The sequence below is a fragment of the Eptesicus fuscus genome, chromosome 15 (genome assembly GCF_027574615.1).
Source record: "Eptesicus fuscus isolate TK198812 chromosome 15, DD_ASM_mEF_20220401, whole genome shotgun sequence".
In the NCBI taxonomy this organism is placed as follows: domain Eukaryota; kingdom Metazoa; phylum Chordata; class Mammalia; order Chiroptera; family Vespertilionidae; genus Eptesicus; species Eptesicus fuscus.
The window spans coordinates 128,830-146,215 of record NC_072487.1 but is presented as its reverse complement, the minus strand read 5'-3'; the positions used below and the strand labels follow the sequence as shown (position 1 = coordinate 146,215).

The window sequence follows — 17,386 nt, the reverse complement described above, 5'->3', positions numbered from 1 at the left end:
CTCCACACAGCAGCTTTTGCATATAAATGGCCTGCCCTGTGGAAGCTTAACCAAATTAACTGCAGCTCCAGTCAGACTGCTCCAAAACCACCCAAGCAAAGAGGAGAAAAGTGTAGTTCTTGCTGTAGCTCCTGCTGGGGGGCCTCAGACAGTATCTGACCTGCACACCATTGGAGATCCAGACACTAGTGTATCTAGTGGTCAGTGTGAGATGACACCAGATTTCAACCACTCTCATAAGGGACACATTCAAGAGGCAGACTCAGTGAGCACCAAAGCCCTACTGGAACAAGTCCTGCCCCATAAACGTGTCTCCAGCACAGCAATTCTTCCGTTATAGACACAGCGGGTCCTCACAGCCAATTGGCCTGGAGGTCAATTCCTCCCAGTGACACCAACAACAATCAAGACTTAACCCTTTGCACTCGCTTGCTTTTTTCTCGATTCCTTTATTCTAATGCTAACGGTGTCGAGTCACACTCGACATCCGAGTGCAAAAGGTTAACTACAACAAGGCTGTGCACACAGCCCACAAAGGAGTGCACCGAGAATGTCCACCTCAGGTAACTGTGAGGCTGACCCGTTGAACCAATAGGACACCTAGTACACAAAGCTACCCTACCAACTCAGGGAAGCAGCGAAAATGAGGAAGGAAGGAAACAGATCACAAACGAAAAAAATGGAGGAGAACAAACAAATGGACATAAGAGTTCAAAACCACGGTTATAAGGTTTTTCAAGAATTTCATGGAAAAGGCCGATAAATTTAATGAGACCCTCGAGGATATGAAAATCACGGTATATCTCAGAGGCAGAGGTCCCCCCTGAGGTCAAGGAGTCCCAACCCCCATCCAGCCTTCCCAGCCCAGGGTTCCAGCGCCAGGAAGAGGAGACCTAACAATGTCTGGCTATGAAAACTAGCGGGGATTCTGTCCATCCAGGTGAGACGAGAACCTGCTAGAATCCAAGGCCCCCACTTAAAGAACCTATGCATAGACTCATTTGCCAAGATACAGAAGCACCCTTAGTTGTCCACTGATAGACAACTGGATAAAGAAGTGGTACAGATGCCCTACCGGTTTGGCTCAGTGGATAGAGTGTCGGCCTGTGGACTGAAGGGTCCCGGGTTCGATTCCGGTCAAGGGCATGTACTTGGTTGCGGGCACATCTCCAGTAGGAGGTGTGCAGGAGGCAGCTGATCAATGTTTCTCTCTCATCGATGTTTCAGGCTCTCTATCCCTCTCCCTTCCTCTCTGTACAAAATCAATAAAATATATTAAAAAAAAAAGAAGTGGTACAGATATGAAATGTTCTCAGCCATAAAAAAAGAATGAAATATTACCATTTTTGACAACATGGGTGGGCCTTAAAGGCAATATGCTAAACGAAGTAAGTCATACAAATACCATATGATTTCACTTATATGTGGAATCTAGAAAACAAAGTAAATGAACAAAACAAAAACTAGACTAATAGATACAGAGAATAGGGTGATGGTAGCCAGATGGGAAGGGATTAAGAAGTAGAAATTAGCAGGTACAAAACAGTTGGGGGAATGTAAAGCACAGCATAGGAAATATAGTAAAAATTATTGTATTGACTATGTATGGTGTCAGATGTGTTCAAAACTATGAGGGACAGCTTCTAAAATGGCAGCAGAGTAAGTGAATGCTCATGGACATGCTCCCAGGACCAAACTGGAATTACAACTAAAATACAGGAAACCTTCCTGAATAATTAACTGAGGACCAGCTGGAGAGAACCCTGGTCACCAAGGACAGAGTGGAGACCACAGAGACGGCAGGAGGGGCGGGGCTGGCCGGGCTCCCACAGACAGCAGCTGAAGGCCTGGAGAGAGATCAGCTGGGGGAGAGGGGTTGCCACTGAGAACTCTGGGGTCTAGACCCTAAGCTGGGCTCTCTGGCGCAGAGCACCACATGAGAAAGGTGCACATAACATCTGACTGTGAAAAGCAGCGGAGTTGCTGTCTGCCAGGGAGGGACGGCTAGAAATGCAGGCACCCTCTTAAAGGGCCAACACACAAAATCCTGTGTGCAGCCACTCACCTTGGGCTCTGGCAGAGGGAGGGCAGAGTGGACTGGAGCTGAGTGAGCAGAATCCAGGGTTGGGGGCTATGTGGCTAGACCTCAGAAGGCAGACACCCCGGTTTCCTGTGCTGAGTCATTCCTTCACATTGCAGACACCTTTCTCTGGTGACCTTTGCTATCCAGGCAGTTTTTGCCTGGGGGGGGTGGTGGTGGGTGGGAAGGCAGTTGTCCCACCTATTGGAAAACCCTTTGCCCCACTCTGTGGAGTTTCTGAGGCCCATTATGAGACTAAGAATAACAATCAGCATGCAGGCAGAAGCAATTGCCCCACCCTGTCAGGAAGACATCTTGGCCCCGACCTGTGATCCATAGCCTAAGGTTAATCAAGAGTGAATACAACCAGACTACAGGCCGAGGCAGGTCTCTGAAGGATTGAGTTTTTGCCTGATCTGCTTTTGGACTCGGGGCTCGGAAAACCAGACCTTCATGTACGTCTTGGTCCTTGCCAAAGGCACCCAGCCCCAGCAGAGGAGCCACAAGCTGTGGATTGCTGGTAGCTCCAAACAGGGGCCTAAGGGACAGTCACAAACAGCGTCTGACCCTGTCCTGCACTAGAGATTGGGAGGCGTAGCAGGTCTACCTAATACACAGACACAAACCCAAACAGGCAGCCAAAATGGGGAGATAAAAAACAAGCCCCAAATGAAAGAACAAGAGAATTCTCCAGAAGAAGAGCTAAATGAAATGGAAATAAGAAATGTATCATAGAGTTCAGAATAATGATGGCAAAGATGCTCAACAGCATGAGAAAAGATATCGTAACTATGAAGAATGACATAGCGCTAATAACGAATCATTTGCAAGGAATCAACAGTAGAGGATTCTCAGAATCAAATCAATAATTTGGAATATGAAGAACCAAAAAACACCCAATCAGAACATCAAGAATAAAAAAGTATGAGGATAGTATAAGGAGCCTCTAGGACAACTTCAAGCATACCAATATTCACATTAATAGGGGTGCCAGAAGGAGGGGAGAGAAAGGAAGGGAGGGAGAGATGGAGGGATGGAGGGAGGGAGGGAAAGAGAGAGAGAGAGAGAGAGAGAGAGAGAGAGAGAGAGAGAGAGAGAGAAGAGAAGAGAAGAGAAGAGAAGAGAGAAGAGAGAGAAAGATACTGAAAATATATTTGAAGAAATAATGACAGAAAACTTCCCTTATCTGGGAAACGAAATAGACTTACAAGTCCAGGAAGTGCAGAAAGTCCCTAACAAGAGGAACCCAAAAGAGGCCCACACCAAGACACATCATAATTAAAATGCCAAGGGCTAAAGACAAAGAGAGAAGCAGTTAATTACCTACAAGGGAGCTCCCGTACAACTGTCAGCTGATTTCTCAGCAGAAACTATGCAGGCCAGAGGGAGTGGCAAGAAATATTCAAAGTGATGAATAGGAAAGGACCTACAAACAAGATTATTCTACCCAGCAAAACTCTCATTTAGACTGAAGGCCAGATGAAGAGCTTCACAGACAAGAAAAAGCTAAAGGAGTTCATCACCACCAAACCAGTATTTCATGAAATGTTGAAGGGTATTGAAGAAAGAAGAAAGGAGAGAGACAAAAGAAGCAGAAAAATATGAACAATAAGATGATAATAAATACATATCTATCAACAATTGAATCTAAAAATCAAAATATAGAAACAAGAAAGCTAATGGAAAAAGTAAACTGATGAATAAAATAGAAGCAGAGGCATGGGAACATGGAATGGAATGACAAAATTCAGAGGGAAGAAGGGAGGGGAGTTAGGGAGAGATTAATCAAAGATTTTATATGTATACTAGAGGCCCGGTGCACGAAATTCATGCATGGATGGTGTCCCTCAGCCCAGCCCGTACCCTCTCCAATCTGGGACCCCTTGAGGGATGTCCAACTGCCTGTTTAGAATCGGGCCTAAACGGGCAGTCAGACATCCCTCTCACAATCCAGGACTGCTGGCTCCCAACCGCTCGCCTGCCTGCCTGCCTGATCACCCCCTAACCAATCCCCTGCCAGCCTGATCAATGCCTAACTGCTCCCCTGCAGGCTTGGTCAATCCCAACTGGCCTCACCTGCTGGCCTGGTCACCCCTAAATGCCCTCCCTTGCTAGCCTGGCCGCCCCAAACTGCCCTCCCCTGCCGGCTTTTTACCTCTAACTGCCCTCCCCTGCTGGCTTGGTCACCCCTAACAGTCCTCCCCTGCCAGCCTGCTCGCCCCTAACTGTCCTCCCCTGCAGGCCTGGTCACTCCTAACTGTCCCCCCTTGCCAGCCTGGTCGCCCCAAACTGCCCTCCCCTGCCAGCCTGGTTGCCCCTAACTGCCCTACCCTGCCGACCTGGTCGCCCCTAACTGTCCTCCCTGCAGGCCTGGTTGCCTCCAACTGCCCTGGTCACCCCTAACTACCCTCCCCTGCAGGCCTGGTCCCTCCCAACTGCCCTCCCCTGCCAGCCTGGTCACCCCTAACTACCCTCCCCTGCAGGCCTGGTCACCCCTAACTGCCCTCTCCTGCAGGCCTGGTTGCTCCCAACTGCCCTCCCCTGATGGCCCGGTCACCCACCCCTAACTGCCCTCCCCTGCTGGCCTAGGTCCCCCCAACTGTCTTCCCCTGCTGGCCTGATCACCCACAACTGCCCTCCCTTACTGGCCATCTTATGTGTTGGAGTGATGGTCAATTTGCATATTAACTCTTTATTAAATAGGATTAGAGGCCTGGTGCACAAAATTCGTGCACTCGCGGTCGGAGGGGGCCCTAAGCCTAGATTACGAGAGGGTACTGGTGCACGATTGGGGCCGGGAAGGGATACAGGAGGTTGGCCAGCTGAGGAGAGACTGCAGGAGGACTCCAGGGCATGTCTGGACCGTGTTGCTCAGTCCTGATTGGCTAGACCCCAGCAGCAAGCTAACCTACAGGTTGGAGCATCTGCCCCTGGTGGTCAGTGCATGTCATAGGGAATAGTCAACTATCTACCCCCTGGAGGTCATCATAGCAAGCATGTCATAGTGAGTGGTTGAGTGACCTTAGCATATCATTAGCATATTACGCTTTAATTGGGTGAACGGATGACCGGACACTTAGCATATTAGGCTTTTATTATATAGGATATGCATTACCTATTGACACAGACAAAAAGGGTGATGAAGGCCTGGGACAGGGTGGGAACCAGGCAGAGTGGGGCAATGGGGGTAAATTGGGAGACACCTGTAATACTCTCAACAATAAAGATTTTAAAAAACCGTATGGGGGATCTCTATACAAGTTATATACATGTCTAACCACTATGCTATATACCTGAAAAACAGAACTTTGAACAGCTAACCCAATCCAATAATGAAGTAAAAACAAACAGCATGATCAAGGAATTATAGCTCAGGAATTCAAGGACGATTCACTATCAAAAAATCTATCAATGCAATAGTAAAGTAAAAGAGAAAAATTATAGGATTATCTCTCAAATAAAGAATAGCATTTGATAGAGCTCAATATCTATTCATGATTAAAGATGTATAGAAAAAACAGAAATAGAAGGAAACTGTCTCAATTTGATAAAGGTCCCATACCCAGAACCTACCACCCAAGCCCATTACACTTCATGAAGGAATTTCAGGTGCAACCCTCTTAAGGATGAAACCCACCAACTTCCACTGCCCTTGCTTCCTCTGCAGACTAGAGGGCTGGCCAGAAAAAAGACACTTAACATGTCTTTTTTGTTTTGTTTTTATTGATTTGAGAAAGAGAGGAAGGGAGAAGGAGGGAGAGATAGAAACAATGAGAGAGAATCACTGATCAGTCATCTCCTGCACAACCCCTACTGGGGATCGAGCAAGCAACTCAAGCATGTGTCCTGCCCAGGAATCAAACCAGCGACCTCTTGCTTCATGGATCAATGCTCAACCACTGAGCGACACCAGCTGGGCTGTTAACATGTCTTGAAGAAGACATAACATATAAGAACCAGCAGGAGATAAAACTGTCAGTATTTGCAGGCGGTGTGCACCGGTGGGGTCCCTCAGCTTGGCCTGTTCCCTCTCTCAATCCAGGACCCCTTGGAAGATGTAGTACTGGGTGTGAGCACCGTGCTGCTCCCACTCATCCTGGCTCTGCTGCGCCTGCTGCTACTGCTGCTGCTTAGTAGCATGCTAATGTGGAGGTGGGAGAGGCTCATGCTGCTGCAGCTGTGCTTGCCAGCTGTGAGCCCAGTGTCTGGCGCCTGCCAGTCAGCTGAGTGGCGCTCCTGCATTCATCGTCTGGCCCCTGGTGCTCAGTGTGTGTCATAGCGACTGGTTGTTCGGTTGCTTAGGCTTTTATTTATATACTAGAGGCCCAGTGCATGAAATTCATGCACTGCGGGGGGTGGGGATTGTTCCTCAGACCAGCACCTCTTCAATCTGGGACCCCTCGGGGGATGTCCGACTGCCAGTTAGCCTGTGGGATCGGGCCTAAACCGGCAGTCAGACATCCCTCTCACAATTGGGACTGCTAGCTCCCAAATGTTTGCCTGCCTGCCTGCCTGATTGCCCCTAATCGCTTCTGCCTGCCAGCCTGATCACCCCCTGACCACTCCCCTTTCAGCCTGATCAATGCCTAACTGCCCTCCCCTGCAGGCTTGGTCCCCCCAACTGCCCTCTCCTGCAGGCCTGGTCCCCCCAACTGCCCTCCCCTGCAGGCCTGGTCCCCCCCACTGCCCTCTCCTGCAGGCCTGGTCCCCCCAACTGCCCTCCCCTGCAGGCCTGGTCCCCCCCACTGCCCTCTCCTGCAGGCCTGGTCCCCCCCACTGTCCTCTCCTACAGGCCTGGTCCCCCCCACTGCACTCTCCTGCAGGCCTGGTCTCCCCCACTGCCCTCCCCTGCAGGTCTGGTTCCCCCCAACTGCCCTACCTCCCCTGCTGGCCCGGTCACCCCCAACTGCCCTCCCCTGCTGGCCATCTGTGGCGGCCATCTTGTGATCGCATGGTGGCAGCCATCTCGGTCATCTTGTGTGAGGGTGTGATGTTCAATTTGCATATTACCTCTTTATTATATAGGATTAGAGGCCCAGTGCATAAAATTCATGCACGGGTACTATCCCTCAGCCTAGTCTATGATCAGGGCCATCTTCCCCAGCTGCCGGCATTTGGTCTCCCCTCCCCTGCTGCCACCCACCCTGGTTCCCAGTTTGCTACTGGGAGATTGGAGCCTGAAGGCCAGGGGAGGAGGGACCGAGAGGTCAGCCGGTCCCGCCTGCTTGTGGCTCTGCCCCGCTACGGGTCGCCCTCTGTGTGTGGGGTGACCGGCAGGGCGGGGGCCTTTTCTTGGTGCTTCCTACATCCCCCGCTACCCAACCCCAGGTCCCCGTTTGCCATCAGATGGGAGCCAGCCGGTCAGGGAAAGGGACTGAAAGGTGGTCAGTGCACCTCATAGTGATTGGTCGAGCAGTCGTTCTGCCATTATGGTCACTGGGCTTTTATTATATAGGACTAGAGGCCCAGCATCATGCACGTGTAGGGTCCCGTAGGCCTAGCTGCCATCAAGGCTATTTCTGCTGCCCCACGACACCTTGCACACTCGGCGATGCTGCCGGCGCCCCGTGATGATCCACTGATGCTGCTGGTGCCCGCGACACTCCGCGGATGCTGCTGGCACCCCACAATGCTCCGCCAACACTGCCGACACTCCGCAGATGCTGCCGGCGCCTAAAGGCGGGGGTGGGGGGAGGGCCCAAGAGGTGTTCCATGAACCTCATGGTGACTGGTCGTTTGGTCATTTCAGTAGTGACGCCTCTGGCCTTTTATTATTATGACAGATGAGAGTCCAGCAATGTTGGATATAAGAACAATTTACAAAACCCAGTTTGGCTCAGTGGATAGAGCGTCGGCCTGCAGACTGAAGGGTCCCAGGTTTGATTCCAGTCAAGGACATGTACCTTGGTTGTGAGCACATCCCCAGTGGGGGTTGTGCAGGAGGCAGCTGATCGATGTTTCTCTCTCATCGATGTTTCTAACTCTTTATCCCTCTCCCTTCCTCTGTGTAAAAAAATCAATAAAATACATTTTAAAAACAAAGAAACACACATACAAAAGCAACAATGTTCTACACCGCCAAAAAGATGCCCCTCACAACAAAAACTGATAACATTTGTAGAAATTAACAGATAAAGATTTCTATAAAGAAATTTTCCAAACTCTAATAAGACATTAAAAAATTAGAAGAAATGTAGATATTTTCAAAGTAAAGATGTCAAATCTTCCCTAAGTAAACCTATAAATTCAATATAATACCAATAAAAATTCCAACTAGATTTAAAAAATGAAACTTATTGTACTTCTAAAATGTCTATAGAAGAATAAAAGTCCAGAGAAAGCGAAGCCAATTTTGGTGAAGAGTAAAGGAGGCCAGGGGAAACTTGTTTTCTATGTGTTGAGACATATAACTAAAATCATTTGTTCCTCAGCAACTCGAATTAAAGGACGAGAAGGGAATGTTCACAAATAAATACACATATCCTATATAATCCTATATAATAAAGAGGCACTATGCAAATTGACCCTCACAACCTCGCACTAGATGGTCGCTCATAGGTGGTCAAAGATGGCTGCCACAAGTTGGCCGGCAAGGGAGGATAGTTTTGGGTGATCAGGCCATCAAGGGAGGGCAGTTGGGCGACTGAGCCTGCAGGGGAGGGCAGTTGGGGGGGACCAGGCCTGCAGGAGAGGGCAGTTGGGGGCAATCGGGCCAGCAGGGGAGCAGTTAGGCGTTAATCAGGCTGGCAGGGGAGTGGTTAGGGGGTGATCAGGCAGGCAGGCAGGCAGGCAAGTGGTTGGGAGACAGCAGTCCTGGATTGTGAGAGGGATGTCCGACTGCCCGATCCCACAAGGATCGGGCCTAAACGGGCAGTCGGACATCTCCCAAGGGGTCCCAGATTGCAGAGGGTGCAGGCTGGGCTGAGGGACACCCCCCCAGTGCACGAATTTCCTGCACTGGGCCTCTAGTTGATATATGATAATGGTAGAACCACAGAGCAATGTGGAAAGGATGGACTACTGACTAGATGCTTTGGGGAAAACTGGCACAGGACATGAAGGAAAATCAGCTGGACTCTTTAACCTCACTTCATAGGTAACAGTCGGCCTGGCAGTCACTAGACACCTAAATCTAACCTACAAAAGAAAACAGAGGGAGAATACAGAGAAAAATATCAAGACCAAATACTAATCACACCATGAAAAAAGTCACAGGTTTGAAACCAATATAATATTTAAAATTGACATTATTTGGCCCTAAACAGTTTGGCTCAGTGGATAGAGCGTTGGCCTGCGGACTCAAGGGTGCCAGGTTCGATTCTGTCTAGGGCATGTACCTTGGTTGCAGGCATATCCCAAGTAGGGAGTGTGCAGGAGGCAGCCGATCGATGTTTCTCTCTCATCGATGTTTCTAACTCTCTATCTCTCTCCCTTCCTCTCTGTAAAAAATCAATAAAAAAGGACATTATTTGAAGGATACCATGCAAAATGTTAATATCAGGTGACTAAGAAAAGATCATTGTAATGTCTAAAACTTAGGAATTAGTATCTAGACATCCAAAAAGGTCTGAAGGGTCAGGTTGGGCAGACAGGACATAATACTAAAAAAAACAAGCAAAGGAGTCAATAATCCTATCTAATAATAGAGTAACATGTAAATTACCATCACTCCGCTACGCCCACAATTGGGCGGTGGGAGGCTGTGGGGTGGGACTCGGGGTGGCCTATCCGGCCATTGAGAGGCACGGATCCGCTGCCACTGAGGGGCCTCTCAACGGCCAAATCCGCGGCCGCTGAGGGGGCCTGCCGCGGACACCCAGCTGCGCCTCTGAACGGCAGGGTAGCCTGGTGTCCGCGGCAGCTCCCCTCAGCGGCCGTTGAGAGGCGCAGGGGGCGGGACTCCCGACCCCTGCGCCTCTCAACAGCAGGGTAGCTCCCGTCAGCGGCTGCGGACCATCAAAAGTGGGGGAGCTGGGTGCCTGTCTGCTCCGGCACCAGGCCTTTCAGAAGCCTCCGCCGAGCCAGAGGCTTCCGAAAGGCCTGGTGCACCAGCGGACAGGCACCCAGCTCCACCGCGAAAAGCGAAAGCGTGTAGGGGGCCCTACACGTGCATGATTCAATCATGCACTGGGCCTCTAGTATTGTAATAACTATGTACAGTGCCAGGTGGTACTAGAAAAATCAGATGGGACCACTTTGTAAAGTATATGATTGTCTAACTGGTATGCTGTACACCTGAAACTAATACAATATAATACTGAATGTAAACTGTAACTGAAAAAGAAAAACAAGTAAAAGATGTCATAGAAGGGGCTATACAGAGGGGCCTTAGGAATCACAAACACTCATCTTGTACCCTCACACAATTGCAAATGAAAATAGACTCCAAACAGAGAAGAGGACCTTATAAAGTAGGACCAGGTCATGATGGGTGGGTACTAGGCAGAGGAGGCCAGGCAGCCCAGGACACCACTAACAAAAATGCGGGGGTACAAAGCACAGCATCCCCCAGAACTGTTGGGAGCAACAGAAGAAATGTTCACAGAGTGATATGGGCAAATTTCACCCAGAGTTCAAAGCAAAGAGGAACAAAGTTTACACACAGTATCACAGTCGTATATAGTTGAAAATCAGAACCCACTGACCAACACAATGTACTTTATAAGAAGTTAACATGTGCGGGAACACACACACCCACTCCATCAGAACAGGGGCCTATAACGGGGGACAAGGGAGAATGAAAGACCCAAAGGGAAGGAATACGCAGAGGGCCCTGGACACACCAGTGGCGGCGTGCTCTTCAATCTGCGCTCTGCCCTGAACGTCCCCATCAGAATTAGAAAGCAAGGGAAGAAAAGAGAAAGTCATTAGGAAGCTAAAATCAGCTTTAACTCCATTGTGTCCATCGGGCAAGGTTCAAGTACAGCGCACAGGGCCTGGGCACAGACCAGCCTCGGGGACTGGTGTCTCAGCCGTGCAGCCATGGGAAAACCACTGTAACCAGGCTGCTGCTTCCTCATCTACAAAATGGATTCGATGACCTAACCTATAAGGTTGTTTCCAGCTCTTTCTAGTTACGAGTTCATAGTTCTTCAATGAACACTAAAAAGCAGACACCCAAATTGAAAATTAAATGGTATAGATCTTTTCCTTTTAGTTACCAACTTTAGCAAAGGAAATACTTCTCCAATAAAAAATAAACTAAGAATATTCAGGACTAACACAATTCTCAGAACAATAAGAAGAGAACAAAATTGCAGTCTAAATCCCCTTCAACATTAATTCTAATAGCGCTACTTCTTAGACCAGGCGTCCTCAAACTACGGGCCGCGGGCCACATGCAGGTGTTTTTGCCATTTTGTTTTTTTACTTCAAAATAAGATATGTGCAGTGTGCGTAGGAATTTGTTCATAGTTTTTTTTAAACTATAGTCCGGCCCTCCAACGGTCTGAGGGACAGTGAACGGGCCCCCTGTTTAAAAAGACCCCTGTTTAGACAATTATAGACCTAATGATGAAAAGATCTGTTTTATAAGGATGGCAGAGCTTGCCAATAATTTAAATGACATGGGTATGAGTCTCAAAGCTGGTCTTTCCTTCTAGAGAATTCTTCCATTAGAGAAAGATGCCGACATCCAAGAACACAATACCTTTCCAGCTAACACATGGCCCCGGGTTTCTGTTGTGATCTTGTTCCTCTAATGGTGTCCTATCCACCTGAATCCCAGAGTCCTCTCTGCTCCAGGGCTGAGGATCATCTTCATCCTCGCTCTCTTCAGACCAATTCTGATGAAGAAAGGTGTAACAACGGAAGCTACTTATATTAAAAGATTAGGAAAATTTCAGAGGAAAAGCCGCAACTATATCAAATGAAACTTTTTCTAAATGTCTTGAATGGATGGACTTATTTTTGGTGGCAAAAATCCCAAGTCACAGTTCTTTAAAGCATACTTTGCATTCAATTTCCTAGTAGTAATGATTTGGTATAAAATCTTAATGACTCCCCCATAATAAACTACTCTAGTTCATTGAAGAGTGAAGTTGCTGCAAGACAGAAGGACCCATAAAAGTCATATATATCACTTGGAAGGGATTTGTATTTTCAATAGGAAAACTACTGACACTTACCGGTGTGTCTATATTCGGACTAAGGTCAATTTCTTCACCTTCCATCAAGTATTTCCCCCAGTCAAAATCATCTTTCTTTTCTAAAATGTAACAGAAGAATCTTATCAGTTTTATCAAATATGTGTGGGGAAAAAATCCACCCAAACCTATAGGGAAAAAGTCTACCAAAACTCAAAATAAAATGCACTTGGAAATATTTCTAATACATTTAAATTTCTTTATCAAAAGTAATTTTTCTCTTCATATAATTGAGATTAGTTCAACTTACAAAGTCAGAATTCATATTTTAAATGAAAATTTGCAATTGTAATTGTATACAAGGCAACAGAAATATTTTAGTTTCATAAATTTTTACAAAGTTTATAAAAATCAATTAAGCATTAAAAATAATTTCTTTGTTATATATTAGAGTATCTGATAACGTACCCACTTCTTTATCTCTTGGTATTTCCACGTAATTGCTGTTTGAAGGAGAGTCAGAAAGACATAGGAGAAGTGACAGTATGGAATAATGCACATCCGTCTTTAAAATAAAAAAAAAAAAAAGAAGGGTATGAGCCACTGAGGTTGGTAAGAGCTTTTTAAAATTAGTTTGAGTAAAGAAAAGATAATCTCTTGACTGTTATGTACTTGATTTTTTTCTAGTTTGAGAAAACATGAATTATCATATATAATAAAAGCCTAATATGCAAATTGTCCCCTCAAGTGGGAGTTCTGCTGGGAGTTCGACCACTTGCTATGATGTACGCTAACCACCAGGGGGCGGAGCAGAACATGGTGGGTGTTGGCAACATGGTGCTGGCAGTGGGCAGCAGTGCAGGCGCTGCAGGCCCCGATGGGCCCTAACAAGAGCAGGACCAGGGCGGGATGGTGGAGAGGTGAGTGAGTGGCACCAGGCCAAGGCAGGTGCGAACCACTCGTCACTGGGCGGGGGCCGACTGCTTCGCCACCACTAGTCACCCTGCGATTGGATCACTGGGGTGATCGGGCCCCTGCAGGCGGTGACCAGCCAGGGCAGTGGGGATGGAGCCGCTGCCCTGCTCCCTCAGCACCTGGGAGCCGGGTGGCACTGGGGCGATCGGTGGGGTGATCAGGTCCCGCAGGTGGTGACCAGCGGCAGTGGTGGGGGGTGGGGTGCTGTCAGGCTCCTTCAGTGCCTGGGAACCAGGCAGTGGCATGATTGGCAGGGCGATCGGGCCCCTGCAGGCAGTGACCAACAGGGTTGGTAGGGAGTGGGGCCACCACCCTGCTCCCAGGTGCTGAGGGAGAAATGGCAAGTTGCAATTTTAAAATATTTCTTCTAATTACTTTCCTTTCAGTGTGCACGAATCAGTGCACCGGCCCACTAGTTACCTAAATAAAATCTAACCTCTAAACTATCCTTTGAAATTTTATTTTTCAATTACAGTTTACATTCGATATTATTTTGTATTAGTTTCAGGTATAAAGTGATTCCCTCCAATATTTCAATTACCCACCTGGCCCCATACATACTTATTACAATATTATTGACTACATTCCCTGTGCCATCCTTTTATCCCTGACTATTCTGTAACTGCCAATTTGCACTTCTTAATCCCTTCACCTTTTTCACCTGGTCCTTTAAACCCCATCTCCTCTGGCAACCACCAGTCTCTTCTCTGTATCTATGAGGTTGTTTCTGTTTTTTTTTGTTTGTTTTGTCCTTTAGACTCCACGTACAAGTGAAATAAGATGGCATTCGTCTTTCTCTGCCTGACTTATTTCACTCAGCATAACACCCTTTAGGTCCATCCAGGTGGTTGTGAATGGTAAGAGTTCATGCTTTCAGTGGCCATGGACTAGTCCATCATATATGTACCACTCTATATTTTATACTTCAAATGTGCATACATAAGGAACCTGTCAAAAATGCATTACCTAAATCATAATGAGGAATCATCAGACACACCTAAACTGAGAGACAAGTTACCAAATAATTGGCCTGTGCAGGTCAAGAAAAAGAAAGGCGTCTATTCCAGATTAGACACAATTCTGAACCTGAGCAAGGGAGCATGAGTTCCTTTTACTATTCTTTAACTTTTCTTTATATTTCTTTAAAACTTAAATTATATTTTAAAAGTTATCAAAATAAAAACACTCCAAATTTGCTAAAAATCAAAACTATGCATGGAAAGGAGAGGTGGGTTAAATTCAAGGAAGGAATGGGAAGATCTAATTATAGACCCTAATACCTATAGAATAGGGACCAACTCTCCCTATTCTGTAGTCCAGAGCACCTACTGTCCATCTCCATTGTGTTAATCACCCTATATAATAAAAGCTTAATATGCAAATCGACCCAACGGCAGAACGACCGGTCACTATGACGTGCACTGACCAACAGGGGGAAGATGCTCAATTCAGGAGCTGTCCCAGCCCACAGCCCCAGGCCAGCCAAGGCGGGTGCCAGCAGGGGACCCCTCTGATAGCCCCACAGTTCGGCCCTGTTCACTGGCCAGGCCTAGGCTCCTTACCCGTGCACGAATTTCATGCACCAGGCCTCTAGTAATCATAATAAGATAACTATTTGGTGGTACCATGTCTTTTTCACTCTGTATTTCCACCACTTAGTATGATGCTAGAGATAGAATACAAACTTGGTAAACTTTCCTGAAACATAAAGCTCACTAATAAGGTTGCAAGGGCTTCCTTTTTATTGGTAATTTCTCATCTGCTTAAAAATGTGTGAGATTCCTTCACAAAGAATTTTTATTCCCCAGAGAAAAGTAATCTAAAATGGAAATACAGTTGACCCTTGAACAATGCAGGGATTCGAGATGCTGACCATGCACACAATGAAAAATGTACATACGCAGATTCCCAACTGACAGCTGACCCTTGAACGACTTGGGTTTGAACAGCGTGGCTCAACTGAAGTGGGTCACTGCATATAACTGGATCCATGCAGGTTAAACCCCCATTGTTCAAGCGGTCAACTGCACTTGAAGAAAATAACTCTCACTATATGAATCTATTATTTATTAACAATTACTGTCAGATTGGATTTGGGGTGTGTGTGTGGAGGGTTTTGTGCACCTGAAAGAGGTGAAACTTACCAGTGAAAGAGGAAAGATGTGCGGAGCATGGCATAATGGAGGGAGGTGGTCTTAAAACCCTGTCCCCAAAAACTAATTATAGAGCTGCACAAAATTGCCAAGACAACCATTTCAGTGTTCTGCTTCAAGCACAGGAAGTGTTAATCCATAAAAATGACCTTGTGACCACTCAGAAACTCCATTTCTTAAACATGACCCATTCGCTTTTCTGTCCCGTCCACTCTCTCTTAGGACATCAGTCTGGCTCAGTGGACAGAGCGTCAGCCTGCGGACTGAAGGGTGCGAGGTTTGATTCCAGTCAAGGGCATATACCATGGTTTCGGGCACATCCCCAGTAGGGGGTGTGTAGGAGGTAGCTGATTGATGTTTCTCTCTCATCGATGTTTCTAACTCTCTATCCCTCTCCCTTCCTCTCTGTAAAAAATCAATAATATATATATATATTTAAAAAAAACTGTCTTAAGAACAAGCCTCAGGTCTGTGGACCTCAGAAACAGTTTCCATCAAGGCAGAGATAACACCATAACTTCAGTTGTATTTCAGTCCCAGACCCATGAAACCCTGAATAACCCCATGGGCCACATCCTCAAGAAACCAGACATAACAATGCTATGGTTGTATCAGGACATGATATAAGAACCAACTACTTCCTCCTCTGGTCCCAACCAATCAGCAGAGTGCATGATCCCAACGCTGTTAGCCACCATACCATGATTAATGATTGTCCCCCATATAACCCAGTCCCTGGAAGCCATCAAGGAGCCAGGTCTTTGAGCATTGCTTACTTACGACTCTGGGCTTGGCACCATTTCCTGAACTAATAAACCCTCTCTTTCTTGGATGCAAACTCCTGATCACGTTTGATTGGGCCACTGGGTCTGATAACAAATAGTGTGAGTTTGTGGCACCTTTGCCTGGGGCCATCTCCCCGCCTCCCTCCAGCTCCATCAGAGTGGCAGTTCAACCAGGACTGGACAGGGAGTGAAAACAAGCAGCCTTGTTGCTGTTCTCCAAGGAGGTTTACTGGAACCTGAGAGCTGTCCGTTAAAGTGGCAACTGCAGTGGCAAGTGAGCAGGGGAGCCAGTGACTGCCGGCCGTGTGGAGCAAGTAGTGGGCCGGCAGGACAGCTGAGTGTTCCCCAAGCAGCTCCTGGGGGCCAGACAGCCAAAGGGGGATTGCTAAGCTCTCCACATGTCTGGGATCGACTAGAGGCTGTGATATGCACAGCAGGCCAAGTGGACCCACGCCACTCACACATTGTTGGCCAAGGGAGTGGAGCCCATCTCAGAGGAGATGAGAACCAACAAAGCCAGGACAGACTTGAGAATGGCCTTAAGTATGCATGACTTCTCAGTCCACACACAAACAAAGCAGATTAATATCCAAAATCATTTGAAGTAATATAACCCATATGTCACGGACTGAATGTCAATTCACATGTTTAAACTTGAACCCCCAATTTGATGGTATTTGGAGAAGGTCTTTGGGAAAGTAATAATTAGGTCATGAGGTTGGAGCCCTGGTCCGATGGGATAAAAAGAGATACCAGAGCCCTGGCCAGTGTGGCTCAGTAGTAAGCCCACGCACCAAAGGGTCACAGGTATGATTCCAGTTCAAGGGCACATGCCTGGGTTGCAGGTTTGATCCTCGGACCCTGTCAGGGTACGTGCAGGAGGCAATCAATCAAGAAACTTCGATGTTTTTTCTCTCTCTCTCTCTCTCTTCTCCTTCCCTCCCTTCCATTCTTTCTAAAACTCGACGGGAAAAATATCCTCAGGTGAGAATGAACAGCAACAACAAAAGGAGATACCAAAGAGCTCTCTCGGCCATGTGAGGACTTGGAGAGAAGCCGGCCTTTTACCAGTCAGGTGGGGTCCTTACCAGCAACCAAACTGGCCGGCACCCTGACCTTACCAGGGGTCCTCAAACTTTTTAAACAGGGGCCAGTTCACTGTCCCTCAGACCATGGGAGGGCCAGACTATAGTTTTAAAAAAACTATGAACAAATTCCTATGCACACTACACATATCTTATTTTGAAGTAAAAAAACAAAACGGCAAAAACACCCGCATGTGGCCCGCGGGCCGTAGTTTGAGGATGC

At 47.3% G+C, this 17,386-nt stretch overlaps 1 protein-coding gene across 1 annotated transcript in view; it reads right to left on the bottom strand.

Annotated features, from left to right (window-relative positions):
• The window catches only part of TUBGCP5 (tubulin gamma complex associated protein 5), a 109,258-nt gene that overhangs the window by 54,692 nt on the left and 37,180 nt on the right, over positions 1–17,386 (bottom strand). The window contains exons 4-6 of the mRNA XM_008156876.3: positions 12,634–12,730; positions 12,208–12,287; positions 11,730–11,865 (exon numbers count right to left, since the gene is read on the bottom strand). Coding sequence (XP_008155098.2) covers positions 11,730–11,865; positions 12,208–12,287; positions 12,634–12,730 — 313 coding nt within the window. The remainder of the gene's footprint in view (positions 1–11,729; positions 11,866–12,207; positions 12,288–12,633; positions 12,731–17,386) is intronic.